The sequence below is a fragment of the Protopterus annectens genome, chromosome 5.part1, assembly GCF_019279795.1.
Source record: "Protopterus annectens isolate FY-2018-M chromosome 5.part1, PAN1.0, whole genome shotgun sequence".
NCBI classification, from domain to species: domain Eukaryota; kingdom Metazoa; phylum Chordata; order Ceratodontiformes; family Protopteridae; genus Protopterus; species Protopterus annectens.
In genome coordinates this window covers 316,232,640-316,255,238 of record NC_056736.1, presented here as the reverse complement: position 1 = coordinate 316,255,238, position 22,599 = coordinate 316,232,640, and the positions used below count along the sequence as shown (strand labels likewise).

Here is a 22,599-nt window from a genome sequence, read left to right as displayed (position 1 = left end):
ATCTAATTCGGGGTTGCTGGGGAAATGGAGATATTGTCCCTGCACTCAGTGGAACAAGGGAAAATAATCCAGAGCTTGGTACCAAAGTGACTGCAGTTCACCTGCACCACATACACCTATAGTCAATTTGGATATCACCAGTTCTTGCACAGCATAATGTTGGGTTATGAGGCAAAACCCAGAAATGTGCCAATCAAGTGATATTTCAGTGAGTGCCAATCAAGTTAAGACATTTGGATGAAACAACTTTTACCAACAGTGGAGTTGTCCTTTTTCTCCAATATTCCATGAGCCCAAAGTAGATACACTTAAGTTTGGGGAGTGTGGGCATCCCTCCACATGGGCAGTGTATGACGATTTAAAATCCAACAAAAATAACTTTCCTCTAAGGTTTGCTGAAAGTTGTTTTAGCTTTTTTTTTTTTTTTGTGTGTTCTGCATAAGGAGATGTTGACTGATTAACATGAACCCACAAAACCCATGCAAACACAGGACGGACATAGTCTCCCCTATTCTTCTTTGGAGAATAGCCAAGTTCTAAAAGCTCTGTTGCTTTAGTATTAGTACACCTTGATGTTCTATGCAGTTTGATAGTCATACATCTTGTTAAATCATATATACATCCAGTTAAAAATCACTCATTAACATAAATTAAAATATCATGAATGCTTACAAGCAAATATTTATCTACTATGTGTCAGTCTTCAATGCAAATGTCTCATCTTAGTGAGGAGGCTATAAACTGATTCTGCCTGTTGTACCAGCATACTTTCCTTCATATTTTACAGTATTTTAGCCCTGTAAAAAATGATACAGTTCTTTATAAATTTACAAGGATATTACACTATTTATTACCTGCATAAATTCCAAGATAAAAAGTTGTATCCACCAGAACAGTTTCATTAGTAGTATTTAAACTTTTGGTCAGACTTTCTTGTTGCTGTGCCCTGCAAAAGATATTTCTAGTTAAACAAATTATCCATTTACCATGAAAGTCAGCATCAGATTTTAGTATAATTTTACAGCTACAATAGTGAATAAGTAAGCAATTATATTCAGCTATTTTGCACACTATGAAAACAAACTGTCATTTGTGCACAGTGTGGTATGCAGTCTGCAAAACATGAGGAGCCTTTTGAAATGTGCTGCTCCAAAAACCAAAATGATTTGCTTTAATTCATTCACACTGTGGGCTTTGAGTGTATACTCTTATTACATCTGCAGTGCTAGTGCTATGTGGACCACCTTTATCTTATTCAGAACTTCAACACTTCAAAGGCAGATTACACCTATTACTGTTGTTTCACTGTAATTTAATTATAGTACTATAAATGTGACATTTACTGCCTAGATTACACAGGTTGCACGACAGAAAATTATTTTAAATGGGACAAAGGCAGCAAAAAGTTTCATGTATTAATACACTTTAAAGCAAGTTTGCTGTAAGCTCCATGCATCTGATACTTCATGAATTGATGGATAACAAATATGAATGATTTAACAACTGAACAGTCACAAATAAAGTGCTCAAATTAACTGGATGAAATTAAAAGCATGAAACAGCTTAATCCCAAAAAACTTTGGAAGAATTAGTAAACAAAGCAGCATAATAGAATAAACAAGGGCAGTAAAAGACAAAAGGGAGGAAAAATGAATGTAGGACATACATTATGAAAGTAGAAAAAAATTATTTGAGAATATTAAGATTTCAGACAAAGGGGAATTGACTTAACAGGACTTGCAGGGGAAAAGTAGACAGGCACTTTTTTTTGGATTCCCTAAAGAGGTAATGTGTGCATAATAGATTCATAGGAGGTTAGTAGGCTATTGGCCATAGGGGCTTTATAAGCCTAGCCATGGTCTATGTTTGCAGCTTGAATCTATGATCAGCACCGACTGCCCTTATCCAAGAAGGACATAATTGACACCCCAGGAGTAAATTTAAGGTCTCCCATCCAGTTGTCTAAGTTAAGCTTAAATAGGGTCATTGAGGAGTTCTGTTTTAAGTGAACTGGAAGTTTGTTCCAGAGGAGTGGCAATCTCTGGGAGATGTATCTGTCTCTCCAGAATGTCCTGTTAATGTTGCAGGCTAGATTAAGATATATCAACGTACAATAAAATGAGAAAAAAAATCTGCCTATTTCTGGAGGACAAAAATTCAAAAAAATCTTACAAAAATAAAACCTAACAGGGTGGCAAAAATAAAACTGCTTGAAATAACTCATCTTTAACAAGTTGCAGTATCATCACTGAATTCAACAACCCTAAATGCTGGCCCCTGTTTCATAAAGGCAGTATTAAAGAAAAGACTGAAAAATATACATCAGTAAATCTCACCTCTTTTTTCCCTCACAATTTGTTTTTATTATGAAAATTAAAACACAAAACAGAATACATAACAAAATGTGTTTAATACACATACAGCAGTCTAATGATAAAATAAAGTCACAGGTGTATCAAAAGTGCTATTCAAAAATGTCTGTCACCATCAAAAATGCTAGAAAATAAATTGTATATGAAGAAATACTTAAATATATCCAAAAATATTATCGTCTCCCTCTGACAAACACCATTGATTTCTTCTCATATTCATACAGATCACAATGATATATTTCTTAACTAATCAAGTATTTTCTAATATGGAGCAGGTGCTGTTTTTCTAGACTTAAAGGGTGCTTTGAAAATGTTGATCACAACATCTAAACATATATGCAAGATCAAACCAAAAGAAAACTTGGGCTTCGGTATATCTGAAGAATATTTTTCACACGAAACCCAAAACAAAAGAGACAAATGTCCAGAACCATAGTAATTTTATTTGTAGACACATCACAAGCTTTCACATTATAAAAACTAAACAAGTAATTAAACCATAATAAAACAATGATCAGTATCTTAAAAAAGTAACCGAATTATAGATTAAACCATTTCATCTTTTCACTACCACTGCAAGAAAACAAATGTACTACTGCTCAGATTAAAATTTACTATACCTATTACTGATTCACCATCCTCCCAAAATATAGTTATTTTATGAACAGCTGAAAAAAATCCTATGATTTTATCCACTTTGCACACACTTACCACTGCATTTCTTTAAACATAATTGGTTACCAGTAACCAAAAGAGCCATTTTCATAATTAACACACTAACCATTAAATGTATAAATGAAAACTACCATCCCCAGGAAAAAAATCCAAATCAAAATACTACCGATGTTTTAAGAAACCAAAAAGGAGTTCACTTACACCATGTTATTTCTTTCAGCAGAAAGAGGGTTTTTTCCCCAAAATGGCCCCTATAACCTGTAATAGTCTACCAAAGACTGAAATGTTGAATAATTTGCTATTATTCTGAATTCATATATTTTAATGAAGAGTACAAAGGCATCTGTAACAATACCTACAGGTTTTCTATTAACTATGTGCTCTTCACTCCAAAAGTTCTCCACACAGCTTTGGTGACTACACCCAATAATTCATATTGTACTTACTGCAAATACTGCAAATTCTGTAAATGATAAAAATAGCCAGTGTAACCTCTTTCCACCCTATAAAAACAGACCTTTTCTACACAACTGCAGATCTGTATTTTACTTAAAATAGCACACTGCAGTTAAACCGAACAGTGTCTCTGCCTACAGTGCCAATTCTTATAGCAAAAGAAGCATGATCTGAGAGTTTATTTATTTTTGTCCAGGCTCAAACTTAACATGGGTAGCATTATTCTGTTTTCCTCTTCAACAGCTTTTCCACCAGCAAAAACTTAGTCAGATACACTGACTGCCTTTAAACTTCTGTTTGAAAGGAATAAATGCAGGACTTTCAAATGAAATAGTTTGTACTCTGTCTGTTTTAGCCAATCTCATAAGATATCATTATGTAAAAACTAAGTTAAGAATTGTACATACATTCTGAATGTCATTCTTATGTATCTTAAAGCTAATTTACAGGGTCTATATTAAATCAGCAAATGCTTAAAAAAGCAAACACTGACTTATCGGGTCTATATTATATTTTCAAAAGCTGACAATGTCGAATCTGTCATTGTCGACATTAAATATTGAACGCTCAGAATCTCGAGCATGTAAACAGAAATCTCCATAAGGGGAGATTTCCGTTTACTGTAATGTAGTGCGGTCTCGGAGTTGGTATATTTAAGTAGCGGGGAGTGTGCGGGGCACACACGTTAGGGTACTTTTTTTTTTTTTGTCTTTTTATAAGATCGATGTTTGAAGACATCGACCATATGTTGTTCAATGTTTTCAAATGTCGATCTTATAATATAGACCCGATTTATCAACCCCATGTAACCAAAAGCTTACAATACCGAACACCATTGTTCCACAAAACAAACAAAAAAAAAATAAAAACTTCAAAACATTACATAAAGTGGAGGGCTTTGCCCCCCCCCCCACACCCCACCTTCTTAAATATACCAACTCCAAGATCGCACTACAGTGACAAAAATGGCAAAGTAATGTAGGCAGCCAAGCGATTACTTTCCCAGGGAAAGAAATTGCTTACATGCCATTTCGCTATTTTGCTGTTTCGTGCTTTCAAGTTCGATCAAGACGCATTCGAAGGATTGCATCGTCGATTATATAATAGGAACCCGATTCACATATACCAGATGTTTATTGCCTCTGCCATTTGGTCCACTTTGAGGCTGAAAAAGTCCAAGGATCAGTTAACTTGCCTGGTTACCTATAAATGATTAAATAAAATAGCATTTTCACTGGTCCAATGACTGACTTTTCTTGAAGAGACTCGAAATAGGCATCTATGTAAGTGTGTGCGTGTATGCTTGTGTGTATATGAGTATATGCAAAGATTATGAACTCTCTTAATTTTGACTGACAAAATACAATGAATTCCATCTGCATGAAACTCAGATTCATGCTTTAACATGGGTCCTTCAAGGTGGCAAATACACTATTGTCCCACCCCAATGTTTTGTGCAGATGTAAGTTGACTAGTTGTCTTCAATCGTAAGTAGGTCAACATAAAGACTGTTCGACCATATTTAATATCCCCATATTTACATGGATGCGTGTGTGTGTATGTGTATCTATAAATATATATATATATATATATATATATATATATATATACTTACCACGTATATATTTATTATTTATTTATTTGACATTTGTTTACCAGGGGGTCTGACTGGGCTAGTACACCAGTTTCAGCAGAGGTCCAGGCAGAAAAGCTACAAGTACAAGATAGAATATATACAGGTAGGGGTGTGTGTGTATATATATATATATATATATATATATATATATATATATATATATATATATATATATATATATATATATATAAAATGCTCCTGGGAGTGGGAGAGTGTGTGTGTGTGTGTGTGTGTGTGTGTGTGTGTGTGTGTGTGTGTGCGCACACGTTCATCTGAGAGAGACAAGAGATACATATGCTACCACAAAATTAGGTTTGTCGGGAGAATAAACAAGTGTTCGATTCAGAGACCTTGTATTTTGATGGTAAAGAGGTGCTACCCAATGAAGCTTTATCTTCTCTCTGAATTGGAGATTCTTGTCATCAGTTGACTAGCCTACATTAGCCAGTTAGTACTGATGGTGAGAATGTCTCAGAAATCAGATGTGAAGTCTCTGGCTGCCTGCCATTTAATCTAGATGTACTTTATTTCTATTATAATGAGTGTCAACTTGTTTGAGGTAGATTTTATTATTATTTTCAGAATTCACCAATTATGCAATACAAGGATGCATCCTAAACACTGAGCAAAAGAAACAAGGCCAGCAAAACATAGAAAATGAATTATGGAAGCTTGTGAGCATGCCTAATGCTGCTGCTCAGCCAGAATGCTCTGCGTTAGTAACTCCCCCACATATAAATCATATGAACTAGTGCTTGTTAACACTAACTGTACCAATGGGCAAAGGAAAGGATTTGAGCTGTACTGAAAACACAGAGGTGACAACAGTGTTTCTGCAGCTCCCAGACTTACAACAGGCAGCAGTGGTAAGGGCAGCCAACTTTCTGTTTCTAGCTACAATGACGTGTCAATGCCAGGACTCTGTTTTTCCAATACTATTTCAGCTAGTATCACATTCAAATACTGCATGTAAGAAAATGTACGCACCTATCAAATGCAATCTATCTATGGTGAGAAAATCGATAAAATGACATTAGACTATGTGTACTCGATGCAGAATAAACATGGCAGCAAGCTGGTATCCATTTATGGCTGGGTAACCTGCAATACAGTATACAGTGGTGATTTACAAAGCATTAACACTTAAGCAAATTCATAAGCTGCAGTAAAGGTGATGTCATTCATACACAATGTCCTACAGTAAACCACGAACGTCTGCCAAGCATACCCTGCATGGGTTCACACATTATTCTTTGTTATACATGTTCTTTATTTAGTACTACTACTATTATTTTCACTTTACCTGTTACTTTTTTGGAGCATGTATCTACTGGACTCTAGTTACAAAGTCAGTCTTACCCTTCCACTTTCTTCCTCCCTTGGGCTATGTTGTTTTATGTAATTGTATAAGTTTGTCTTCAAGAAATAAGTTCATGAATGAAATCCTGAATGAAAATTTAGAAAGCAGCACGAACAAAAAGTATTAACCTCGTATGCCGTTGCTATTCTAGAGAATATTCTAGATTTGCTGTACAATGACCACAACTGTATGCCCTGTCTCCTTTATTTGCATTTTCAATAATTTAATAGGAAAATTCTGTAAAATGATTAATTCTTGATTAATCAGTTTATATAGGAGTTGATGCATTTATTAATTTACTTTTACAGATTGGAGACAGCTTTGAAGGTTAATTTTCAGTCTTGATCTAGTTACACACACAAACGGAAAGACTGCAAACAGTGAAAATGTCATGACCAGCACTATTAGGTAAGCTTTATACATTCATATACTTAACATGCCAGTATTGCAGTCACACATGAACAGTAAGGAAAAAAATAACTAAAAAAAGCTATTTGTTGTCTGAACCTTAAACTGGACACTTAAGGTAAACCAGTCTGTAACAATTAAACTGGCATTTATAGCATAAGTGGCGTGAAGTACAGCCGGTGCAGTGAGCTTTGCCTGTCAGCTGGTCTTCACGATTTCTGATTCTTTGGATAAATAGTATTGCTGTATACCACCAGCCAGTTTAGAAACCTGGGGCACTAAGGACTGGAAAAATAAAGTGGGGAAAAAGCTAGTGGCAATGTGGAAATAACAGTTGTGCAGTTTATGTCAGCTCTGTGGCTCAAAGGAAGAAGTTACTAGGATATGCAGTTGTGGTTCTTTCATTTGAACATCTCCTTCTTTGACCTTTTGCCCTAAGTCTTTCACATATGCATCTATCCCATTTCAGGAGCATGTCAATCTGTCAAAGGCAATTTCAGCTAACGCAAAGAAACTAAAGCCAGTTCTCCAAAACTACCTTCAACGAAAGTGGAGATTACCTTTTTCCTCCAGTGTTGTGCAACCTCAGAGTTGGCATATACAATTCTGAGGGGTGTGGGGGTGCCCCTCCCACATGGAAGGGTTGCAGTGGGGCTTGCCCCTTAAAAAACATTTCAATGAAGTGGTTTCAGGTTTATTTGCATTTGTCAAAACTGCCTTCGATGGATTGAGTTCAATCCTCCCATTTCTCATCTTACCTCAGTACATCTACTGCTTCATGATATTACTCAGTTTTTCTTCTGTGTTCTGTGCTTGCTTTGTGTGGAACCATTTCAGATCTGCTGTAATGTATTATTTCCATTTTTTATGTTGTGTGTTTTGGGTATACCCTTGTTTCCTCACTGGAAACTTTCCGGCTTTTATTTTTATTTAACTAAAGGAAATACGCACTTTTTCTGTTAACTGTACAAAAAGATGAATACTACTACTTAGATAAATGATGGCAAAGTTTTTTATTTTCTTTCAAATAAAATGTGTGTGTGTGTCAAATTGACTTTTTTTGTTAGGGGCCACAAGACTGAAAATAATGAAGTCACATTTTTTATATAAGACAAATATTATAAAAATCCATTTCATATCATTCAGTGTCCATTGCTAAAATAAACACATTTTAAACATAATTAAAACTATATACAAGAAATAATATCTGTTTCATTATTGCCTTAATATGTGTTTTTCTTATTTGATGCACTGCTGATATAAGAAATGAATTACCTGAATTGCTAGATATTGCACATCTAATGCAAGAAAACATAATGAGATTGTTTTGCAGAGCACAAGTGCTTTAGATTAAGGAATTACTCTGCTTTAAGCTGAATCATTTTCTGAGCTAGAGCTCTCCTAGCTTTTGACCTACTGTGCGTGGTGTATTCAAGGGTGATAGTACATCCTCATGATATGCCAAAATGAAGACAATATCATTAGGAACAAGTAAATGACACTTTAAGGTGCCAAGAACTCTCATATTTGTAAACAACATAGTGCACTTCTAGAGTGTGTCACTACAATATAATAACAAACGTGTCAAGTAGCCACAAAAAAAGTACTAAAACCAAAGCACACCAAACCAAGAACCCAGCTGCAAAGATGAACGTTCACACAATAAAGCCCAAGGAAAGCTGATTTTAAAATCAGCTTTCCTTGGGCTTTATTGTGTGGCCATTCATCTTTACAGCTGGGTTCTTGGTTTGGTGTGTTTTGGTTTTAATACTTTTTATGTGGACATTTCCTTTTGGCACACACTCCTGTTGCGTATTCAAACGTGTGAAGTACTTGCATCTACTTTGGTATAGTTTAAGAAAAGACTAGTAGAATGAAAAAAACATATCAAGCATAATGCCAAACATGCATTATTATGACAAATATACTGGATATATGGTCCCTGCAGAACTAGATATAATCCCCTGAATACATTAACTTGCAGTGATCCATTTTAAAGAACAAATTCTGTAATAGTGGTAAGAATATTTAAAATGATTTTGTCATATTATCCACCCACCCCCCCGTTTTGCATTTATTACTCTGTGCATGCTATAAAAATCATATAATACATCAGATGTTAGATGGCATTCATTTTATATCAGAAAACAGGAAAGTAGTTGTTAAAGAACTTCAGCTTCTATCCTTCAAACACTTAATCCGAGCTTCCCTTCTACGGCACCCAAACTCTTCACATACATCCCCCCATCCTAACAGTAGTACCTTAACAAACAGGAAAGTACCTACAGGTATTAATCAATGTAAGGAAACAACTTGATATGTATCATAGCAGTATTTCTCAGTGCAGTACTTACACTGACAGCCAAGGTTCAACAAGCTGAGTATTTCTGAAGTTATAGTCTAGTTATTAATAAAGTGGCTTCATAAGAATAAAGTGGTTCTTACCAGTAAGATAGCCACCAGTCCTGAAGAACATACGTAACCTGAAAATAAGAAAAAAAATAATAATACAAACAGAAGTATATATACACTAGCCTCATTAATAGAACAATGTTCTAAACACACACACAAAAGTATTGCAAACCATTTGTGTTTTAGGTGAGCTTATAGCTTTTATTTGCACTTGATGGCTAGGCAAGTTGACTAAGAAATAAACAGAACAGATAAAAATGCAAAATCAACAATAATAATAATCATGGGAAAATGCTATGTTTAATGGTAGTATATTAACCAATGAATTATGGCCTTTCTACTGAAATGTAGAGAATCTCAATGCAAAGCCATACAATGGCAAAAAAAAAGAGAGAGAGACATAAATCTCAGAACAGGAAACGTCAAATATTGCTTTTCTCCTTTAAACTTGTTTCTCTAAAGGGCACATCCCCTGCACTCCCCCCACAACCCCAGAACGTTTACATACGAACTGCACTGTATAACTCAGGGGGGGGGGATATTTCAAGAAATGGCAGTCTTGAACTAACGAGATACTGTATTTTAAACAGCTGCCTAAATTATGCTGTGTCATGAATCCTGCCTGTCCACAAGCATTACCTTGTTAATTGATGTAAAAATAAGAATATGGAAGTGCAGTTTGTACCACAGCTTCCACAGGACAGAGAATAATAGCTACTATAACAATTATTTCAGTAGAGTTATATATGTACAGGTAAGTATGGCCTCAACAGCAAATCTTGAGATCATGGCTATCACTGCATACCTTAAGAAGCATGATTTCGCTGAAAAAAGGTTGCTGTATTAGACTTTATTATTCATAGTGCATGATACTTGCAATTTATACAACGACCCCCCATTAATATTCAAAAACGTGCATGCTGATTGGACAACGTGCACATTGTAAATCAGAGTTATAGTAATGGAAAAAGGTCCGGTCGCCCGGACTTTTTCCATTACTATAACTCTTTTTTTTACAGCAACGGAGAATGCAAGATCTCCATTGCTTCACACTGTCTCACCATGTTAAACGAGTTTAACATAGCGAGACCGCTTTAAAAAAAGCAACGGAGATTCTCCGTTGCTTTTTTTAAAGCTGTCCCGCTATGGTAAACTCCTTTAACATAACAAGACAGTTTGTAAAAAGCAACAAAGATCTTGCTTTCTCCGTTGCTTTCAAACTGTCTCGCTATGTTAAATGGGTTTAACATAGCGAGACAACTTTAAAAGCAACAGAGATTCTCCGTTACTTTTTTTAAAGCTGTCTCGCTATGTTAAATCCATTTAACATATCAAAACAGTTTGTAAAAAGCAACAGAGATCTTGCTTTCTCCATTGCTTTTGCCCACAGCTCTGATGTACTGTGTAGGCATAGGCATGCACAGTACATGAGAACTGCCGCAGAATACCAGACAGCTGCGGAAGGGCAGCAAGGAGGCATTATACAATGCCATTATTTAAGAAAAGTAATTAATTTTTTTCTTAAACAATGTCATTGTATAATAGCAATAACCCACTTCTGGGTGTGGGTAATGCTGGATTCACCCACGGTTGTCTTTGGCCACTCGGGCTTCGCCCTCATGACCAAACCACACCAACCATGAGTAAACCAGCATTACCCACACCCAGGCGTGGGTTATTGCTATAATCATCCATGCCATTTTCTCATGTTTTGCTTTGGTTTTCTCTCTCTCACTGGTGGTCTCTGTGACAGAATGTTGTGATTTGATTACTTATTTTGTTGGCAGACTGTAGTGAGTTCTCAGTGTAGCCTGGGTTCACTTATTTGAAGCTAGGTCTTTTCTTAACATTATTTTTTTATCTTATTTACTTCATTCACTTGTTAGCTTGTGTTTTCTTTTTAATTTGTGGCACTGCCATGTGTTGGGTTTTGTATCTTGTTAGGTTGTTTTGTCACCAAAGAAGTATAATACATTTTGAGATACAGGCAAAGCAGCATATAACAAGGGCATATCATTTAATAATGTTTATAGGAATAGCATGTGCTTGTCAAGGATTATAATTTATAAATGTTAGAGTACCAAAAATCATTGACCACCAAACTACAGTTAATAACAATAAGGCAGAAGACCAAGGCAGGTGCCATTAAGGTGGTCATAAGACTGACCTTTCTTTTCTGATCATGGATGTCAGAAAGGTGTCAATGATTCTCATGGCCACTAGTCACACATTGCCCCACAGTGAGTGTACACTCAGCCTGACTACTACATAAAATACATCACACTTCCTACACTCACCTTCATAATACGAATACTCCTGAGTGAACAGAATTAATTCCGTAAGGCATTCAGCCCCCAAGATGTTGGTACCAACAAAAAATGTGCGCGATTAATTTCATCTCACATAGCATTTTTCCAAACTGCAGAAAAGCAAATGTTTCAGAAGAAATTGAAGGGAATAAACAAAGAGACAACAGAAGGAACACAAACTGAAACAGACTATACAACAAACACGGTGTCCGCAGCATTAAGGGAATAAGTCATTGCTCAGAAATAACCGGACTCTTCTGCTGCCGAGGTCTGAGAGAACGGGAGCTGGATCATTGTTCACATGCCATTTGTAAGACAGGTATGCACATATATACCTAAAATTCTAGACCTTTTACAGTGTCCTGTGTAAGGAAGAATACTGAAATCAGTATCTAGGATTCGGGGTTTCACTTAACTGCAAGCTCCAGTGTCCTAAGTACGGCAGAATAAAAAAAAAACAGCATCCAGGAACTGGGTAACAAAATACTGTAAGTTAGAAAACACCTACTCCCTTCACTTCATCATGTGGCCCAATGCACTTGGAAACACATCCTCCAATCAGAGCTAACCAGAGTCTAGCTTACAGTGTTACAGACTGAAAGAGTGTTTGTGCATCTGCCATCAATAACCAGTTGGCATCCATATACAACATGTTTTGGACTGTCTAGAGTATCTCCTAGGTGAATTTTGAATTACTACAAAGTGGAAATATAACACATTTTCATTTTCATCTGTCAATTCTGCTTTCAACCTCAGACTTTTCATTGCCTCAGTATTGGTCTTAATGAAGTGTTTATTCAAGCAGTTGTAGCTTCTGCATCACAGGGAAGTTGTGATACACATGGGTGTGACATTTAATTGTGTCAGTCGCAAATCTAGCTGTTATAGGTGAACATAAAGGAACAGTTTGCTTGATTTGGATTTAAAGTTAAAGATTACCACATATCTTACAGAACTATTTTTTTTTCTTAAACACAACAGTCTCATAGTAAGCATATTTGTTTGGTGGAGTCCTTTCAGGGGAGACTTGAGGTAATATTTAAACTGACTATATTTAACTAGCAGGGCTGTGGTTGTGCAACCCTCACACACTTGGGGATAGGGGTGTGAAACTGACTTTTGGTTATCACTGTTTCACTATGTACTCAAAACTTAATGATTACACTTTTGTGTACTGATCACTTTTGCACTGATCTTGGCATGGAGCTGATATGCACACCAACGAAGTGGTGACATTCGGGTTCTATTTCTTCCCAGGGTAGAACATCAACACAGCAGATGGCTGAAGGGTATGTCATCTTCACCCCAAGTAAACATTTTGTGTTTTTAATGACTTGCATCATCTGGGCAATTACTGGAATCTGACAACACGAAATATGCAAATTAAGTTGCCTGCAAAACTTAAATAAGAGTCTAAAGACAAAGCACAAACAGGAGCATGGCAAGCATGCTAGTTCTATGTCTGGCTTTTCACAGAATGTTTTATAATGGTTTTCCTTATTCTGTCATTCATACAGCTAGAGATCAAAGGCACCTAATCACATGACCCCTAGAAGGCTGCAGCAGCAAAGGAAAATCAGTAGAACTTGATACATCATCCGTCTGCAGTCTTTTGCCCCAAGCATTCTACCTGCATGCAGTCCAGATCCTAGAGGTCATTGATGAATTAATTCCCTGTTATTTTTATGGGACGTTGGTATAATGGTTAAGATGTTTACCTAAGTGACACAAGGTGCAAGACTTGATTCTCACATGGGGTAATTGGCTAAGCTCAAAACAGCCCACAAGGGCAGTTAGTCTAGTTAGTACTAATCTATGAATGTATGAACCTATATTTATTAGTGCTTATCACCTGATTTCAAAGTCTTTCAAAACGGATCTCTATTTGCTGTCCTGGTTTACAATAATGCACAATAACTAGAGCTCAAAAGTAAATCACTGCATGTTGTCTGTGTCCACACGCAACAATAAATAGCTCTGCCGTTTCATCTGCTACGTTCAAGTACATGGTAAACACAAATGAAGTCTCAATAACCAAACTAACTAATATTGCAAAGCAGCATCTCATTGCTACCTGCTGTACTCAGCCAGCCCCTCCCTCTCCTCTTGTCTGCCTCTCATATTAAGCAGCCATTCAGGCCTTGCCACATATGTATCAAAAAGCCTGATCTCTCTTCTCTGAACTATGTGCACCCAGGAAGTCTGTCATACAGTAGTGAAGCAGTCTTTCAGCTGCAAGTCCCCTGCTATCATGTTGTGCAGCCACAAAATTTCATTTTGTACTCATCTCATATTTTTGCTCCCAACCTGCTTTACATTTAAAAATGCACACGTTTCTCTAGTTGTTGCCTCCTATGAGTTTATCAACTGCATGTGTAATTTTCGCCTGTTGCCTACTACAACAGGCGAAACAGTATTCCTTTCTCTGTACAGGTTACATACATATTAGCTTAGAAACTTGTTAGAACTATTCTGTTTTCAGTAAACCATAACAGCTCTGAGAGATGTTCAGAAAAAAAAAATGTACTCAGCTGGGTACAAAGAGTATACCTGGCTATGCCCTTGGTGCAGTGTTCCATACTCAGGCCACCATATTGATGAACAGTTTCCTGGTACCTTAATGACCCGCCATAGTACTACAAAGATCCCCTTATCAATGCCACTGACTACAGTGCAGTTATAAAGCTGTCTGATCTTATTATTTTACGAGAAGAGCAAAGTCTTAATATTAAGGTGGCAACAACAGCATAATATCCAGAGAACTATAACTGGGAGGTGAAGATACCAGGATATACAAATTACTAGAACAGACGGGTGAGGGTAAAACAAAGAGAAATGGAAGAATGCAGGCCAATATGTAAAGGAAGGGATCACAATTACAACAAAAAAATGAGTAAACAAGGAAGAATGGCATCACTGTGGGTCAATGTCTGCGCAGTGGTTATACAGCACCTCCTCTTGGTGTGGCATCACTGTGAGTCATTGTCTGCGCAGTGGTTATACAGCACCTCCTCTTGGTTGAGTCATTGTCTGCGCAGTGGTTATACAGCACCTCCTCTTGGTGTGGCATCACTGTGGGTCAATGTCTGCGTAGTGGTTATACAGCACCTTTTCTTGGTGTGGCATCACTGTGGGTCAATGTCTGCGCAGTGGTTATACAGCACCTCCTCTTGGTGTGGCATCACTGTGAGTCATTGTCTGCGCAGTGGTTATACAGCCCCTCCTCTTGGTGTGGCATCACTGTGAGTCATTTTCTGCGCAGTGGTTATACAGCACCTCCTCTTGGTGTGGCATCACTGTGAGTCACTGTCTGCGCAGTGGTTATACAGCACCTCCTCTTGGTTGAGTCATTGTCTGCGCAGTGGTTATACAGCACCTCCTCTTGGTGTGGCGTCAATGTCTGTGCAGTGGTTATACAGCACCTCCTCTTGGTGTAGCAAACAATAAGAAAATGGTAAAGAAATGAGAGGTATTTTCTAGAGGAGGCAATATGCCAAATATTAACCTGAAATCCTTGAAGGAATCCACATCCAAAAAGTCTTGATGCAATGCAATGGGCAGATCACAAACAGCTGCTATTAAAACCTAACTGATAAAAAAAAGCAGTTTTGGAGTTGGTTTTCTCATATTCTTTCAATAACTTAACAGCCAAAAAAAAAAGTTATTGTTTCTAAATTTCAGAAGAAACGAGTTTGATATAATGGGACAGCACCTCAGAAAATATATAGCGAATATCAAGACAGTGTGGATAAACAGTGGCAATACACAGAAACTGCCATTACAGAATCTGAAATCCTTTGTGTAAAACAATCATCCTCTGTGTGAAATAAAGCAAAAAGAAAGTAAAGTCCAGTGGTTTTCAAATGACATCAAACATAAGAGGAAAACACACCTTTTAGAAACTACAAGAAAAACAGTACCGATTCAGATGCAGAGAAGCAAGCAAAACAGAAAATGAAAGTTCCAAACGTTGGAAAAGATGGTCATTTAAGTAAATAAAATGTGTCCTGAACAGTTAAATGAGTGAAGAATGATAGAAGGAGGCATGACTGAACTTAATAAACTAAATGGAAATGAGCAAAAAATCGATGATTGAGCAGACTTGATAAATTAATACTTTTTGTTTACAGAATTGGAAAGGGTGAGTTTATAATATCCAGTCAGCAGAAATAATTAGAAAAATGGGTTTGGTTACAGTCTTTTTCCAAAATAAATAATCATAAGCAACTAGAAAGCCAAAAGAACAAACAGCATTTGGGTATGATGGGATGCACCTTAGAATTCTTAGGAAGCTGAAAGGAATAGTATTACTGATAATAAGAAGTTATGTACTCACCATAACGTTCCATCTGAGTAGGTATCTTCATTTGTCTGCAACCTGTGGGATACGGATCCGATCTCGGATCCGAGCCGGCAACTTCTATCATAGCATAGATCCGAGCTCCTAGCTCCTTCCCCTTACCCATAATCCCCTGCCTACCCTAAATGACCTCAGATCAAGTTTACCCCATAGCACAGCAGATAAACAGTGTCCCAATGAGAACATATGCTAATAACACAATAACGATCATAACGGTCAGGGGGAAGGAGGGGGGGATGGTTGCAGACAAATGAAGATACCTACTCAGATGGAACGTTATGGTGAGTACATAACTTCTTAATCTGAAGTAGGAACTTCATTTGTCAGCAACCTGTGGGACAGAGTCCCCAGCTACCTAAATCTTGGGTGGCCTTCATGGAAGGATATTCCGGAGCACCGCAGAGCCAAAGGACGCCCTACCTCGGGAAATAACATCTATTTTATAGTGGCTGATAAAGGTGTGAGATGAAGCCCAAGTGGCTGCGGAACAAATGTCATCCAGTGGAACCCTAGCTTAAAAGGCCGCAGAAGTGGCAACGGCCCTAGTAGAATGAGCATGGACTCCTTGAGGTGCAGGCCTCCCCGAAGCATAACTCAGGCGAAAGTTTTTTTTTTAAACTCCCCCCACAACCCAGAACGCTTACATACTTAACTGCACTGTGCACCCTAGGGGATATTTCAAGAAATGGTAGTCTTGAACTAACGAGACACGTACTTTGCAAAATAGCTGCCTAAATTATGCTGTACAAGAATCCCTACTTGTCCACAAGCATTACCTTTGTTAATTGATGTAAATGATAAGAATATGGAAGTGCAGTTTGTAAAATTAATAGCTTCCACAGGACAGAGAATAATAGCTACTATAACAATTATTACAGTAGAGTTATATGTGTACAGGTAAGTATGGCCTCAACAGCAAATCTTGAGATCATGGCTATCACTGCATACCTTAAGAAGCATGATTTCAATGGAAAAAGGTTGCTGTATTAGACTTTATTATCTATAGCATGATACTTGCAATTTATACAACGTAATTCCCCATTAATATTCAAAAACGTGTATGCTGATTGACAACGTAAGACATAAATCAGGAGTTATAGTAATGGAAAAGGTCCGCCGCCCGGACTTTTCCATTACTATAACTCTTTTTACAGCAAACGGAGAATGCAAGATTCCATTGTTTCACACTCACCTCTTGCCATGTTAAACGAAGTTTAACATAGCTTGGTGACAGCTTTAAAAAAAAAGCAACAGAAGATTCTCCGTTGCTTTTTTTTAAAGCTGTCTCGCTTATGTTAAACTCCTTTAACATAGCCCAGAGACAGTTTGTAAAACAGCAACGAAATCTTGCTTTTCTCCGTTGCTTTTTTAAATCAACCGTCCGCCATGTTAAATGGGCTTTAACCATCGCAGAACGAGACAGCTTTAAAAAGCAACAGAGATTCTCTCTGTTACTTTTTTTAAAGCTTCGCCTCGCTATGTTAAACCCATTTAACATACTCCGAAACAGTTCTAAAAAAGCAACGCATAGATCTTGCTTTCTCTGTTGTTTTGCCCATTGCAGCTCTGATGTACTGTAGGCATAGGCATGCACAGTGCTTAGAACTGTCGCGAGAATACCAGACAAAGTGCGGAAGGGCAGCAAGGAGGCATGTCATGTATGTCATATAAGTACACTTTATTATACTGTGACTTTGGCTTGCTTATTCCAGCCCTCTGCGTTTCCAGTGTGTATTTGAGTAACTTACCGGATCTGCCTGCAGTCATTCCCTCCTCCCCTATTGTATTCTCTGTTGTGCTCTACTGCTCGTATCTTATCACCACTGACCCTACCTTTTCTCTGAGAATTTTCACTTGCTATCTCTGCTCTGCTTGTTTCACTCTTCCTTTGACTATCCTTTCCTTCTCCCTATAACAATCCTTATATTGTTTGCTCTATCCTTCTATCCCTCCCTAGTACCCCCTCTATACCCCTCCTTTCCTTTTTACTCCTATGACAAACCTAATAGTGCCTTAGCCTTTCTCACTTATCCCCTCTTAGTTGTTCCTGGTCTCTTCATAACTCTTTCTTCCTTTAGCTTCACAGACCTCTCTTACCTCCATTTTAGATAGTTTCCTCTCCTAATCCTTTCTGCTGTGGAATCCCTTAAAAACTCTTCCTCTTGAAGATGCAGTATCTTATTTTAACACAAATTTCTTATCCATACTTAATAGACATGCCCCTGAGCGTACCATTAAAATGAAATCCAATATAGCCCCATGGCTCTCAAGAGAAACGAAAAATCTAATTCACTCCAGAAATAAAATCTGGTCTAAATGGAGATGTCACAGAAATAATCCAGACCTGCTGCACTTTCGCCAGCTTAGAAACCTTACTAAAAAGGCTATCATTGCAGACAAAAAAAACTATTACTGCAAACCTCAACAGACTCATCATAACAATCCAAAGGCCTTCTGGTCCTCAGTTAATAAACTCCTGTCCCCAGGTACAGCTAAAACACCTAGCCCACTTAATGTGGACCCAGACACCCCTCTCCTAACTGCTAACACTTTCAACCTATTCTTTACTGAAACTATTCATTCCCTAACCAAGCAAATGAACATCAATAACTCAAACTCCTCACAAATCCAAGCTGCTTCATCCCTAACTTCCTAAACTACATAACCTATCTCTACCTCTTTCATCTATAAACTCATCCACTGCCTTGTGTGCTGCCTTTTGCCCAAAACTCAAGCCTTGTAAATTCCCCCCTCTGCTGATAACCTCCCTTCTCTTTTTCTCCAAAAAACTGCAAAAGCAATCGCATATCCCATTTCCATTCTCATAAACAGAACAATCCTAGAGGGTATTATCCCTGACATCTGGAAAGTGTCCTACATTATCCCTTTACACAAAGGAGGCAACTCTATCGACTATTCAACTATAGACCAATGCGTGACTCCTTTCTCCATTAGCAAAAATTATGGAAAAATGTATACACCAACAACTTCTAAATCATCTCTCAGTACATAACTTTATAAGCCAACTGTCAACATGGCTTTAGACCCCATCATAGTACTACCACTGCTCTTCTTTCCTTCACAGACACCATAAATAGGAACCGCAACAATAACCTTCTCTCTTCTGCACTATTTATCGATCTTTCTAAAGCTTTTGACATGGTTAACCACTCTATATTAATCAATATACTCACATCCCTTTCCTTTGACAACCTTGCCATTAAATGGTTTACATCTTATCTTAGCAATAGACAACAAGCAGTTCTTTGGGAAACCAAACTTCCTCTTTACTACCTGTAACTATTGGTGTCCCTCAGGGCTCTATTCTCGGACCTCTTCTTTTCATTAATTCTTTTTCATTAATGACCTACATCTAGCAATTCCTCAAGCAACCGTCTATACAATATGCTGATGACTCACCTAATTTGCTCAGCTGTCTTCTTCATAACACTTCATTCACTTACTCAAAGCATCTTCAACACAGTTGAAAACACATGGTTTTTCTAAACGCTACCTTCTTTCTTAACGCCAAAAAAACTAAACTTCTCCTTTTCACCCCTACCTCACTCGATCCCTACCCTTGATTTCACCATCTCATCAAATAATGCTACTGTGCATTTCCCCTGAACCAACAACAAAAACTTTCTCTTTAGGAATAACAATTGATAATAATCTCTCTTTTTGATCAACACATTAACATCACTATCAAATTAGTAAAACAGGAAAAAATTGGATCCTTATATAGAATTAAACCCTACCCAACAAGTTTCTGCCAGAGCTACAATTGCCCACCTCCCATCTTATATCTACACTCCTTTATGCTTCTCCTATCTTTACTAACCTTAAGAAAGCCAACCTTAACAAACTTGCCACATCCCTATTACAACATTGCCAGATTTGTTACTGGTAACCCTTTATAGAACACATCACTGTGTGAACCTGAAACAACTAGGATGGATGGAATTTCAACACCTTTTGCTCATTCCCCAACTCAATATTGCCCACAAATTACTATACCAGCCCAATAACACCTCCTATTCTTTTCTCAACTTTTTAATCCCTTATAATAATCTCAACTCTTAGATCTTCTAAGAAACTTATGGCCTGCCCTACAAAGTCCAATAACTCAGCCGGGTGACTCCTTTTCTCTGTTGGCTAAATTGGAAGGGAGCTGGAATTCACTGTACCAGCAGTGAAATCACTCTACTCACATCTCTACCTCTCTCAAACAAGAAATTAAGAATTACTTCAAAGCCATTGGCTCTGTTCCTGTATAAAGCCTGACTAATCTTCCCCACCTACATCTGCCTATCCTCCTCCTCATTTTTCCGCCACTATCTCTTCTTCTTTCTTTTTGTGTACAAGACCAACTCTCATTTCTTTTCTTTTGATAAACTCTTTCTTCCTTACTCTTATTTTTCTCTTCCTCTCTTTGTCTCACATCAGCAAGTGCTTTTTCTGCTTCTTTGTTTTACTGTCATCTCTCTTAGATGGCTTCCTTTTTTACCCAACCTGCTATAGTATTTTTGCCCCTCTTTCTCTGAGACATGACATATTTTACCCTTTTGCTTACCTCTTAACTTTTCTCTGTACAACAACTTGTCACCCTATATCTTTCTTACTGTCATCTCATCCTTTAACCTGAATCTTAGTTACTCATACAAGTTATACTTTTGATATATCTTCTTTAATTAAGTTTTTTATTTTGACATTATATTGCCATTTGTTATTATTGTAATTGCTTTTTTAATTATAAGGTTTTTTCTTTTTATGTGTATTTCTGTGTGTATTTCTTTTCTCCCCGGGCCTCTACTGAAAATGGAAATATATCCAGCTAAGACTAGCCCTCGTCAACAAATGTAAAATAAAATAAGAATAAAATAGAATTATATTGAATGCACCATTATTTAAGAAAAGTAATTATTTTTTTCTTAAATAATGTCGATTGTATAATAATAACCTTAACTTCTGGGTGTGGGTAATGCTGGATTCACCCATCTAAGTTGTCTTTGGCCACTTGGACTTGTACTCATGACCAAACCACACCAACCATGAGTAAACCATGCATTACCCACACCCAGGCGTCGGAAGTTATTGCTAGTAATCATCCATGCCATTTTCTCATGTTTTGCTTTGGTTTTCTATCTCTCACTGGTGGTCTCTTGTGACAGAATGTTGTGATTTGATTACTTATTTTGTTATGGCAGACTGTAGTGAGTTCTCAGTGTAGCCTGGGTTCAATTTATTTGAAGCTAGGTCTTTTTCTGTCATTGTCTGTTCTTTATCTTATTTACTTCATTCACTTGTTAGCTTGTGTTTCTTTTTAATTGTGGCACTGCCATGTGTTGGGTTTGTATCTTACATTTAGGTTGTTTTGTCACCAAAGAAGTATAATACATTTTGAGATACAGGCAAAGCAGCATATAACAAGGGCATATCATTTAATAATGTTTATAGGAATAGCATGTGCTTGTGAAGGATTATAATTTATAAATGTTAGAGTACCAAAAATCATTGACCATCAAACTACAGTTAATAACAATAAGACAGAAGACCAAGGCAGGTGCCATTAAGGTGGTCATAAGACTGACCTTTCTTGGATGTCAGAAAGGTGTCAATGATTCTCATGGCCACTAGTCACACATTGTCCCACACTGAGTGTACACATAGCCTGAGTACTACATAAAATACATCACACTTCCTACACTCACCTTCCTAATATGAACACTCCTGAGTGAACAGAATTAGTTCCGTAAGGCATTCAGCCCCCAAGATGTTGGTACTAACAAAAAATATGCGCGATTAATTTCATCTCACATAGCAGCATTTTTCCAAACTGCAGAAAAGCAAATGTTTCAGAAGAAATTGAAGGGAATAAACAAAGAGACAACAGAAGGAACACAAACTGAAACAGACTATACAACAAACACGGTGTCCGCAGCATTAAGGGAATCAGTCATTGCTCAGAAATAACCAGACTCTTCTGCTGCCGAGGTCCGAGAGAACGGGAGCTGGATCATTGTTCACATGCCATTTGTAAGACAGGTATGCACATATATACCTAAAACTCTAGACCTTTTAGTGTCCTGTGTAAGGAAGAATACTGAAATCAGTATCTAGGATTCGGGGTTTCACGTAACTGCAAGTTCCAGTGTCCTAAGTACGGCAGAATAAAAAAAAAACAGCATCCAGGAACTGGGTAACAAAATACTGTAAGTTAGAAAACACCTACTCCCTTCACTTCATCATGTGGCCCAATGCACTTGGAAACACATCCTCCAATCAGAGCTAATCAGAGTCTAGCTTACAGTGTTACAGACTGAAAGAGTGTTTGTGCATCTGCCATCAATAACCAGTTGGCATCCATATACAACATGTTTTGGACTGTCTAGATTATCTCCTAGGTGAATTTTGAAATACTACAAAGTGGAAAGATGACACATTTTCATTTTCATCTGTCAGTTCTGCTTTCATCCTCAGACTTATCATTGCCTCAGTATTGGTCTTAATGGGGTGTTTATTCAAGCAGTTGTAGCTTCTGCATCACAGGGAAGTTGTGATACACATGGGTGTGACATTTAATTGTGTCAGTCGCAAATATAGCAGTTATA

At 37.4% G+C, this 22,599-nt stretch overlaps 1 protein-coding gene across 3 annotated transcripts in view; it reads right to left on the bottom strand.

The window, feature by feature from the left end:
• ABCC4 (ATP binding cassette subfamily C member 4) overlaps positions 1-22,599 on the bottom strand; it is a 2,616,332-nt gene that overhangs the window by 1,350,610 nt on the left and 1,243,123 nt on the right. For all 3 annotated transcript variants that reach the window (XM_044072995.1, XM_044072997.1, XM_044072996.1), the window contains 2 exons: positions 9,353-9,390; positions 855-946 (listed from right to left, as the gene is read on the bottom strand). In XM_044072995.1, coding sequence (XP_043928930.1) covers positions 855-946; positions 9,353-9,390 — 130 coding nt within the window. The remainder of the gene's footprint in view (positions 1-854; positions 947-9,352; positions 9,391-22,599) is intronic.